This window comes from Esox lucius, chromosome 19, assembly GCF_011004845.1.
Source record: "Esox lucius isolate fEsoLuc1 chromosome 19, fEsoLuc1.pri, whole genome shotgun sequence".
NCBI classification, from domain to species: Eukaryota; Metazoa; Chordata; class Actinopteri; order Esociformes; family Esocidae; genus Esox; species Esox lucius.
In genome coordinates this window covers 4306939-4319424 of record NC_047587.1, presented here as the reverse complement: position 1 = coordinate 4319424, position 12486 = coordinate 4306939, and the positions used below count along the sequence as shown (strand labels likewise).

Sequence of the window (12486 nt, the reverse complement as noted above, 5' to 3'; positions counted from 1 at the left end):
TTTCCTGAGCCACTGAGAATACTACTAGATGAGATGGCATACATTAAAATGGAGAAAATGATACACACATATTATTTTGTTCCATCTCTGTGGTACACTGCAATCACACAGCAGTATAACTCTAGTCATGCTAGTTACTAAGCATCTAGATATAGTACATCCTCAGTACCCACTAAGCACTGGTATTTCACTGTTCAGAATGACGCGTGTTATTCAGTGCACTTGACAAATAAAACACTTTGATTTTGATGTACTACATCCTCATTACCCACTAAGCAATGTGATATACTACAGTACATCCTATTTACACACATAGGGGAAACTGGGATCTACTAAATCGTTATTTACCAACTAAGCACTGGTTTATTCTGAAACATTTATTACCTACAAAACACTGGGCTATTCTAAATCCATATTACCTACTAAGCACTTGGCTGTACTATGTTAGCTTCTAAGTACTAGGGAATTCTTCTGTACATCATCATGGCCTAATAAGCCCTGGGCATAACTTCCATCCCCCATACATTACCCACTAAGCACAGGATTATTCTACATTATCATTTCCAACTAATCACAGGCCTTCACTACATTCTCATTGCCGACTAAGCACTGGGCTATAATACATCCCTTTTGCTGAGAGCATGTCATCTTTGCCAGAAATCTCATTATTACTCATCAGAGGCCACTTGGATAGTAATACACCAGCAGACCAACAGACCAGTACACCAGCAGACCAACAGACCAGTACACCAGTATACCAGCAGACCAACAGACCAGTACACCAGCAGGCCAACAGACCAGTACACCAATACACCAGCAGGCCAACAGACCAGTACACCAGTATACCAGCAGACCAGTAAATTAACAGACCAGTAAACCACTACACCAGCAGACGAGTAGACAAACAGACCAGCAGACCAACAGACTGTCTGGCTCCATCACTTCTCTCTCTCCCTTACTTATTAAAACAACTAAGAAGAGGACACATTAAATAATTAAACGGAAGTCATTACAGTGGTGCTAATGTTCTTTAAAAAGCCGGGCATACATACAGCACATTGCACAATGCTGCCCATAAACCCTGCGTCACAAAATGCACCCTCTCCCAAATACAGCGCACTTCTTCGGACCCAAAAACAGTGCGCTACTGCTGTTCCGTTTGGGGCGTGGTCCCAGTCAACAGAGAGGAAGATAAATGAGGCAATAAATATTCCATCTACAGTATGTGAACGTGCATTACACCCCTGCTAACAGCGAGAGCCAGATGTGCACAGAATTGGCCGTAATTCACTTTGTGCAGAGGGACTCCGGCGTGCCGAGCACGATCAGCTGGTCAGACAGGGTGATGAATCCAACTTTAATTTGACAGAAGACTAGATGGGGAGCTGAGTGAAACAGGGGGTGGGCCGGCACTGGAAATGAAACAGACTGTCTGGGACGCCCATACTTCTTTGACGCCATCTTCTGTCTGAACAAGTTTCCCGCACAGTAATGAAGGGTGGTTGTTAAATTAGCCCTTTTATTGTTTGTAATGGCCTAACTTGAACCAAGATTTGTCCACTGGGCTCCCTGGGATTTATTTAGGACATTTCAAACGGACAGACATATCCGTTGCCACTCCGCGACCCCGAGGTCGAGGTCTGTCCAGGTTCTTGAGCTTCAAACTGCTGCTTCTCGTTGCAGAAAAGCCTTCTCAGATCCACAACCAGCCTGGAATCCAAACTGATATGATCCGTTTTCAGTCGTTTGACCAGGGAGAATGAAGCATGTCAACATGTAATCCAGGCTACTCTGTATACGTCTCCCTCTAAGCTTTTGTGTCAGTCGTGATGGATCAGGTATTTTGACAGTTTCCACTCTGAGAAGTGGTGAAATGTCACATAAACCGGAAGGTGGCTGAAGGCTCACACAGTGCCTCACATCACGGTCAAAGCACAGGGTGGGAGATCTCCATTACACACAGAGACAAGGGCAGAGAGCACCTTGGCCAACTCCCAAATGTCCCTTTATTCCTTGTCAAGCGCCCTTGAGTCTGTCAAAGGGAGTGTCTTACATAGAGAATGGGGGGCTATTTGAGACACTGACAGACATGCCCCTCTCCTACACTCTCCAGGGATAATTCAATTACCACAGAGCCAATAGCTAGAGTGGTGTGGTTGCTATTTCCACCCGTGGCGTTTTATCATACACACAGGCTTGGCCTCAACTGACAGCCTGTTCCCGTTTTTGTGCACTACACTGAACACAGTCTAAGTCAGAGGAGGTGCACTACTGGGAATAGAGTGTAATTTGGGACGCGGTTGGAGACAACCTGCTTTACATTGAGGGGTTTTTGCCGACCGAAGAATGAGGGGGTTTGCGCTGATTTTAAAACCGCATTTCAGAGCCATCTGACATTTTTTATATTTCCTTTAGAAATGTTAATGTTTTATATTTACATCATAAAACAAATGTGTTTTTTCTATGCAATTGTTATGCATTGTAACTTTTAAAGTAAATAGCATTTTAGCTTTAATCAATTCTGAAAGTGAAAGAATGATTCTTAAAAGCTGATTTGCATTCCAATTTGATTACTGTACTTGATATAAATCCCAATAAAGACAATAAAATATCAAATTAAAGGCAAAGGGGTGTATATTCAAAACAATTTGGCCTCATTTGCTTCGCAGAAAAATAAATGTAATATGGCTAAAATGCAGGAGTCTGAATATAAACAAGGTAATGGCTATGGAGACTGTGAACCTGTATTCCTCAAGGTGTCAGAATTACGGCAAAATCTCAATAAAACAGACTACTTTTTGGCATAATTATGGGGTTTATTAATTGTATGCTATTTAGGTGGAAATTCATTTTAAAATTAATGTCAGTGTAGTTTTGTAATTGCAAAATGGCAACAAATGCGAAACATATCTTTACATAATTTCGTAAAAGAGAAGGGGTGCGTCTTCCGTCATGACGCGCGGTCTAAGGTGCACGCTCGTGACTGCTTGTCATTCCAAAAACAAAATTTTCGAAACTCGTGAAGAATTTTCAAGAAGTCAACTTCGACCTAAAACATTCCAGTACCCAGTGTTGTCAAAGCCAAACAAAAAAACAGCCGTATCTACTAACCTTTTTGCTGTTTGAAGGACTGTATGGACCCCGAGTGATGCACCATGATGCCGATTGGATGTTGATTATTTCCTCCGTAAATAATATTCCGTATTTCGAAAATCAATGTTGCCGAATACATGGGAAACTATGGTGGGACTGCGTAGGTGTCCTCACAGCTCCCGTCCATGCCCAGTAGACTTCACTGAGCACAGCGGCGATGTCTATAGCGATGCGCAAACCCCACAACACCTGTACTAAGCGAGCTCCATCCCTCCGCATGCTGCTCCTCGACCATGGCTGTTGTTATGGTAACGAACCGTAGGGGAGGTCCTGTGATGATCCCGCCTTTCCACCGCCTTCGCGCGCAGAGCGGTCCCGGTTTTGAATTCAGGCTAGTCTGGTCCCTCTCAACATGGCTCGAGTGTCCACTCCTCTTGTTAACCTTGTGAACTTAACTGTGTCCCACTAAGCTGCTTCTAAAAATACCACTTGTTTGTTAATTCGGTTGTTTTCTGTGGTAATTGTTAGGATTTGAGGCAGTATTTGTTCCTGTAGAGGCAGTTAAAGTCTCAAACACACAGAAGGATAGACTGGTCCCAGTGGACTGTGCCTCCATTCTGGTCTACTCAGGCAGGTCAAACAAAGTAAACCAGGGTTGAAAAATACATTATTAGGAGGATATGTGACTGAGAAAAATAACTATGTAACTAATAGTGTCTCCGCTTTTATGACTAGAGTGGAAGCTACCTCCTCCTGGTTTTATTGACACACACACACACACACGCACACACATAGCCTATATTTTCCTGTGGTTGGCATCCTGTTGTGAGAGAACAGAGTATCATCTAAATTAGTATAATTTTCATGGATTGATTTGGTAGCCCATTAATTCATTACTGATGTGGCAACAATGCCTAAAATAAGGGTACACTTTCATCACTTCTGTAACAGAGCACCAGAGTTCATACGAAGTTAGCCTTTCTCTAAATGTGATATTCTCCCATCTGATTAATATGCTTTCGTTCCAGTTTCATCATCACCTCCAGTCATACTAAATGTGGAATAAAATAGAATAGAGATGAGATGAACATAATAGATAAAAACAATCAGGACAATAGATGTTTAAAGGGATTAATCACAAAGCTTTTTCCCCCAACAGTAAAGCCAATCGTTTCTCTTCAAGTCAAAGTCATTCGTCTTATCTCAATGTCAATGACACAGGACAGCCAATCACCATTGTTATCTTAATGTCAACTGGCATACGGCAGCCAATAAAACGTTGGCTTCAGTTCACAGCTTACGACAGTCTGTCATCTTGTTATGGTTTGGAAAATAGAGCCACAAACTAAACAGTTCATTAGGTACATTTTCAATGTTTCAAAAGTATTTATGGGATCAATAACCCTTTGTGATGTGACCAAAGTACTCATTGATTTGACCTTGTCTGCACAGCAGTACCCAGTGTTCATACCTATAGTCTCTCCCTCTGACTGACTGACTGACTGACTGACTATGATTCAGTCTGTAGTCCATCCCAGACCGAAGGACACAAATACCATCTGGTCTCCTCTCAACTCCTCACAGCAGGCCTCTCTCTCCTCCCTCTAATGTCTTATGTCTCTCTCTCTCTCTCTCTCACACACACACACACACACACACACACACACTTCCATCTCTTTCTATCTCTGTTTCTCTTTGTATCTCTCACACACTTTTCTCTCTTCCCACAATTCTATCTCTACACCCCCTCTCTGCCTCCTGTCTCGCTCTCACACATTTCTCTCCCTCCATTCCTCTCCTGCACTCCCTATCTCTCTATCTCACGCTTGCCACTGTCTCTCCCTCTAGCTCACTCTCTCCCCTTTCCCTCTCACTCTCCCTCTTTCTCTGTGTTTCTCTCTCTCTCTATCGCTCCATCTCATGCTTGCCACTGTCTCTCCCTCTCTCTCTTTTCTCACTCTCCTGATATGTGTGAAGAGCAGATAAAGGATTGCAGTGCCTGCCAGCTGCCTGATGCATAACACTCTCCTCAGACACACACACAAACACAGACACATGTACATGCACCAACACAATCATGCACACACACACACACATTCACACAGTTCTGTCTCTGTATCTTGCTGCCTCTGCTTCTGTGCCAAAAAATAAATAAAAAATCTGTTTTTAAAAGGTGACTGTTAAAAAATGCATTTCCTCCATGTATGTGGAAATGGTTTGATGTAGGTCAGGACCACAGCTCTACAGAAGGACTGGTTTATATAGAGGAACACTGCCGCCTTGTGGTGGCTGGGGAGGACAACATGCGTTTTGTTTTTGGTTGGGGGTGATCCAGGATTGCTGCTTGTGTTAGTGATGATGATGATGGTGACGATGAAGAAAACAAATCATTCACAATTAACTTGTCAAGTGTCTTGGGAGGTCCACATTATTTAGGGAATATGTGTAATTAACTAGTAATTAACTAAAAAGGTGACTGGACTCTTCGAATTGGCTCACTCTAAACCTTGATGGCTTTAACACCTTAACCACCAACCACTTACTCTGTAAGGAAACCAGTACATCCTTTGTAATTGATGTGAAATATCCCTTTAAACAGTTATAATGGGTTACACCTGTGATTCGTCTCTAGGCTAGAAGAGGGCTCAGAGGTGACAAGAATTACCAGTCATTGGCGAGGTATTCAAAATAAATATCATCAGGTAACTCAATTGACAATGAAAAAGAAAAATGCCAAGGAAATGGTTTCACTCAAAATTTGTTACCTCTTTTCAGACCTTATCACTCCTTCTCCCGCTTAATCCCATTGGGTCGATTGATATTACCCATCTGTGTCTCATTGTTTCACCCAAAGCGGAGCCTGAATCACGAACACAGCATCATTCATGTTGAAAACAGCGCAATCAGGAGTTTTAAATGCATTACTATAGACACTTCATCCTCTGTGCACTCAGCTGCAGCTAGCAACAAGGCAGTAATTTGCTGAGATGGTTGTTTTACCTCCTAGGAGAAAGAATACAACAGGGCTCGACAAAACCTCCGGATTGAAATGTCCTTTTAGACAGGTGCTTCAAACAGCAGTTGCTAAAATGCCTCATGTCTGTCTGTCTCCTGGGTTGATCTTTCAGAAATGTAATTTTATGCTGTCCAGATATCTAGCTACCTCAGAAGTGCCAATGGCACAAACACGTGCGCACGCGCACACACACACACGTAAACACACACACACATACCCCTGCACAAACACACACGCATTCACACGGCATAGTGTCTGGATAGCACAGTCTATTTGTCGGTCACGTGGCAGAGACATTAATCTAACAAGATTACATTTTCATCAAAATAATCAACTTTTCCTGCACAGTGTTCACTCTTGAGCCAACAGAGTGCAGCACCAGAAGAGGACCTGACAAAATATGTATGTATGTATGTATGTTACATGTGTTATTCCGTTCTAACTGTAACAATGAGCCCATCCCCCCCACCAAAGATCCCACTAGCCCCCTGGGAGGTTTATGGATCACAAATGCTCCAGTGCCCATCTCAATCCCCTGTACAATGTCAACCATCACTACATTTTAAACCTGCGACAGCAACTCCTGATGTTCCGGAGACTTCCAGAAGTTACTAATTACTAACGCTTGCATGGTAAGTTCTACCCTGTCAGAGATCCCTCCTGGTCTGCGTACAATTTTAAACGGATCGATAAAAGCCCTTTATCTACTTCCACAAGTCATTTGTGGATAACATTTGTACGCCTCTGCTAACTAGTTTGCACAATGACTACAAGCACAGCTAGTTAGCATCTTCACCAGCACCATAACTAAGCTCTGACTTCAGGGAGAAAACTACTAGGGAACAATAACGACCACAGGCATGTCATTTAATGTCAGGGGAAGTACGGATGTCAACCTAATTTTAATCGGGACTAAGATTGGCAGCGATCTGTCCTGAGCACACTTTAAGACATGGTCAGAAGCCAATCAGGATGAGGGCCTCGAAGAGCTGTGGTCCGGTTGGTTAGAAAGACCAATAACGGTTTCTGTTCCCAGTTCGGTCATGCCGTCTCTGATAGACTCACCAGAGCCAATTGGAGAATGCCAACTGCATTCTCTTGATTCTTCTACGCCTCTTCACTTCAGAACAGGAAGGTCAAAGCCTCTCCTCAAACGGGTTTTTGAGAAGGAGGTGGGCGCAGGAGGGTGCGATTCAGATTCCTTTCAGGTCTCCGTACACAAGAGGTTCATTCAACAGAGATCCTGTCAGAGATAACCATTAAAGCAGGAGGCTCACTGACCTGAGTCTTGATCCGTCCCAGTGTCTCCAGTGTGAAGGCTGCTCGTCAGGGAGGAGCTCCAGGATAAGGAATGACTCAGGGAGGGTCGTGGCTGGGGCTCAGGCTGTAGCTGGACATGCCGTCCAACGTCTTCCCTGGTCCTGGTTCCCTGGTCCGGGTCATCTAGCGGTTGTGGATCCAGCAGGGGCTGCTGACTCTCCTGAAGACATGACCCTGGACGGGAGGGGTCAAAGCACATGTCCATCGGAGTACAAAGCATACAATCAACTTCGTGGCCTTCCTACACACACTCCACACACTCCACACGCTCCACACACTCCACACGCTCCACACACTCCACACACTCCACACGCTCCACACACTCCACACGCTCCACAAGCTCCACGGCACTTTCGAAGTTACCCTCGTCTTTGAGAGCACTTACGAGTCGCACTTCGTGTCAGTCTGAACATTCTTCGGGGCACCAGGCAATCTCACCTCGTTACAGCCACATCACAATCATTTCAAAGACACGTGGAGGCAAACACAGACACGGATGGAACTTTTGAGCCCAGAAGTTTGAAGTTTAGGTCTTAACGCCGCTGGAGAAATGTCCTGGCTACAGTGTCCGAATACTGCCCCGCCATCTTGTTCCTCCCTCTCTTCGGGTGACTGGCGGATGGGCCTCATGCATTTTTAACACTTGTTCAAGACTTCTTTGTACTCTGGAAAACAGCCTGCTGACACTTGACACTAATGGTGGACAATGGGACCCAGGCGTGGTCCATGAATCACAAAGCGGATCAGAGTATCAGAGTTCTGATCTGGGATCAGTTCACCCATTTAGATCATTATTGTATGGGAAGGGAAGACACCCCACCAAACCCTCTTCCACGGCTCTCGCCCACCCATCATCAGCCCCCCCAGATCAGAACCTCCTTCCACGGCTTTGGGTAAATACAAGCCTGGGTTTTATTAGTCTTTCAAAAGCAACCCATTGTTGGAAACATGAATAAGTAAGTACTGCCATCTTTCCTACTCATCAAATATTCAAAAGGTTTACAATTAAATACATTTGTCACAATCACTTAAAATAACAACCCGCCAAACTGCTTTGCGTTGCAAATTAAGGAACTTATTTGTTGATGTAGCTGTTTTAAAGTTTGTGATACCTCGGTATGTAACAAAACCCAATAAACATTTTGACAATAGCAGCTATAAAAGCTGGAAGATAGACTTTCCCCCAGAGATTTAAGCCTGGGATTGAAGCCACGCCCTCATAGGTGAGTGACATCATACACCCTCTCTGGCAACAAGCCATTCTGCTTGTCTTCCAGCCACCGGCCTAATACCATTATTGATTTCCTCGATTGTGCTTGCCTGTCTCCTTGGCCAATGTTCTAGAGACTGTGAGGTAATTTCAGTTCCAAATGAAATAGTCAATCACATCCGACCAACCCCCCCCCCCACCCCCCCCACCCCCGCCTACAGAGTCCTCGATCGAGGTTGTCAGTTGAGCACCATCAAGTCCGAATGTATAGGGCCGAATCGATTGGAAGTGACCCGGAATAGATTGAATGCCCAGGCGCCGTGCAACTGTTTTCCATCCTATGGGTCTTCTATGATTTCTAGAGGGGATTTATCACTAGTCATGTGGTGGAATAGTGAGGCAGTGGTGTTACGTTGTTTGTGAAAGTGGTGTTGAGTGGAAAACACTACATTAACACTACATAAATGTGGCGAAGCCAGTCTAGCTCACTGTTGCCCAAAGGGTGAAATATTAAAATATTAGCCTCTGATATCGCATTCCTCAACACCGAAAGTCCATAGGGCTACTCCTCATTTTCATGCATCTTAGGAGAATGTAATACATTTTTTATTACATAATGATCCATAATGTACAGTCCTTCAGAAAAATTGCCCCTGGGGTTCATTCTGTGGTCGACCATCCACTAATATGTGAAATACAACTCATATTTGCTCACTACTGCCATGACAGTGCATACACCCAGCTTGACTTGCTTACTGAATGTGACATATAAACATTGAATCAATTACATTTTCTATCAAATGTATTTATAAAGCCCTTTTTACATCAGCAGATGTCACAAAGTGCTTTTACAAAACACATGGCCTTAAACCCCAAGGAGCAAACAACAGTAGTGGTGAATTTCAGTGACTAGGAAAAACTCCCTAAGAATGTCAAAATTTAGGAAGAAACCTAGAGAGGACCCAGGCTCAGAGGAGTGACCAGTCCTCTTCTGGCTGTGCCAGTTGAACATATTAAGATTACAATTATAATAATTAATAAATAAATGTGGGCTGAGTCTAGAGTCTATTTAGTCCAGGTCAGAAGCATGACCAGATGGACAAGGACTGGGACAACATGGGGGAGGGGGAGGTGTCAGCACAGTGGCAGCTGAAATCATCAGGCATCGTCTCGATCTGCAACACAACCAGGAGGACTCTGGACAGGGACAGCAACGGGTCCCACAAGCCAGGTACTCCGCAGATGTGGGCCAGGACCTCATGCCCTCCTAAGTTCAAAACGGGAAGAGACTGGGAAAATTCAGAAAATGAATTCCTCATATCAACAGGGATTTATAGTGGAGAAGGAGAACATAGTTGAGAAGGAGAACTTAGTGGAGAAGGAGAACTGACCCGACTCCCCCAGCACAATAATATAGCAGCGTAAGACCTTGGGACTGAGACAGGGGGGTCCGGCGAACTGTGGCCCTATCTGGGGGATGCCCCGGACAGGGCCCAACAGGCAGGAAATCAATCCACCCACCCAATCTTATATCATATGCACACCGCGGATTTACTGTTAATATTCAACATGCACTTCATAACCCCTCAAACAGAAACAGCCTCACACAGAAACAGCCTCACACACAAACAGCCTCAAACAGAAACAGCCTCACACACAAACAGCCTCACACGCAAACAGCCTCACACGCAAACAGCCTCACACGCAAACAGCCTCACACACAAACAGCCTCACACACAAACAGCCTCACACACAAACAGCCTCACATGCAAACAGCCTCACACGCAAACAGCCTCACACAGAAATAGCCTCACACACAAACAGCCTCACAACCAAATAGCCTGGAATAGCGTCTCTCTCTGGGATTCGGGTGAGGAGGTGGAGGAGGTGATGTGCAGATAATTTCTGTCTTTTTGTGTTCAGACTGATCTGGTCCACAGAAGAGGGGAGGAGAGTCGAGAGGGGAGTGGAGGAGGAGGAGGGGAGGGGGGATGAGAGGAGAGGAGAGAGGAGGGGGACTGAGGAACTGCTGCAGGGAGAGTGGGAAAGACAGGACCAGCCACACACATACACACACACACACACACATTCACACAAAGACACACACACACACACACAAATACACACACACACACGTGTATACAAACACACTCAGAGAGACACATAAAAATTCACCCACATACACACACAAAAATACACAGACACACAAACACAGACACAAACAGACAGGGCCAAGCAGGACTGCATCTTCATAGTCCCAACATCATGACTCACTGTTCACATTACAGAGGTACAGTGCGACGCTACATGACACGTTCAGCTAAACCGTCCTCTGCAAACAAACCAAGCCCTGGGGCTCGGACACGCTGACATAACTAACTCGCCCCAGTCTCAATTCTAGTTCAGTTAACACAAATGAATGTACATTTATTTGTTTGTCATTGATTGTTTGGACAGTTTCCGGTTGTATGTTCAGCATACAGTACAATATAGAATGTGATATTGTATACCCATTCTGGCTACAAAAAAGATATATCCCCTGCGCATTGAACAGTCCGAAGGAGGAGAACGACCGGACACTAGCAGTTAAAAAGACTATTTGTGTCAACTGGCATAGCGATGCAAAATGTCTACCCAAATTAGCTGGCACTATTAGAGTTGGTGACAGCTAGATCCGGTGCTTACTATGCACAACATATGCCAGCTCGAATCCCAAACGGAACCCTGTTCTCCTCACAGTTCACTGTTATTTTCCAGTAGGCGCCATTTTAAAAACTCGTGCACTACATGCGGAACAGGGTGTGATTTGGGCCAGGTCCTATGTATTGCGTAATACTTATCTCAGAATCTGCCGTCGGCAGGCTGAATCCAAGAGAACCGTCAGCAGTGTTCTCTGTCTGGGATTCCAATGGTGATGTCTGCGAGCTCAGAGTTCCACCAAAAAATATCAATAAAATGGTCTGTTACGGTGCCCACAGGTGCTCACGAGATCCACTAAGAAAAATCACATTATATGAAGACGCCTTGGTAGTTAGAGTCTCTGATCGAAGGGTTGCTGGATCCCTGAGCTGGCAAGGGGGGAAATCTGTTGTTCCGTCGATCAGTCCTTCGGTTCAGACAATTAAATCTAATTGTTCCAGTAAATACATTTTGGATGAAGAGCCTCAGCAAAAACAAAATATGCTGCATATTTAAAAAATGGAGTAACCATCAAAGTAAAGTTAGGCAATCAATGTGCTTTGCTATTAACGTGTTTTACGTTAATGCATTTTGTCCAGGTAAAATAATAATCTGCCAGTGATGGCAATTAGTGCCTTTTAGATACTTCCAGTCGTAATATGGGCCCAGTGGTAGATGCTGTATATATGCATATGTTGGGGGCATTACAATGTTTGCTTATCGACTCCGGCTTCCTCGCGATTACGCTTATACCCCCCCGGTCCTGAAGCATCTCGCCTCCATTAAGCCACTGAAAAACTAGGAATCTGATATAGTTAGACAAGACATTAACCTGATCGATTAACCGAGCACTACAGGTCACGCTGCTACTACTCCGACCCTAACCTGGGATGCGCGCTGTCTTTTAAACAGCTCGAGTCCAGGTATGAAGGAGTGCCTCAGTTCGTGGTGGCAAAGCTCTTAGTGCTGTTCCGTCATTATCACAGAACATGGGGCCGAACACTATCAACGAGTAAGATAGAAACATTAGGCTAATCGATTGGCAAGCACTGCAGCCACTCACCCCTCGATTCCTGGACCATAATAAGTATTGTATTAGTAACCAAACAACACACCCTCTGGCCTTTTTTTTGTCCAGGTGCCAGCACGCAAGTTATGCTCTTCCTTC

At 44.6% G+C, this 12486-nt stretch overlaps 1 protein-coding gene across 5 annotated transcripts in view; it reads right to left on the bottom strand.

The window, feature by feature from the left end:
• Positions 1-12486, bottom strand: part of ano3 (anoctamin 3) — an 88443-nt gene that overhangs the window by 74257 nt on the left and 1700 nt on the right. For 4 of the 5 annotated variants that reach the window (XR_002198245.3, XR_003777435.2, XR_003777434.2 and 1 more), the window contains exon 2: positions 7391-7603. Coding sequence is in view for 1 of the 5 variants with exons in the window: in XM_020056792.3 (XP_019912351.2) it covers positions 7391-7603 (213 nt within the window). In the remaining 4 variants the exon portion in view is untranslated. Of the gene's footprint in view, positions 1-3111; positions 3411-7390; positions 7604-12486 lie in introns of those variants that run through there. The other variant, XR_003777437.2, reaches the window with a different exon arrangement.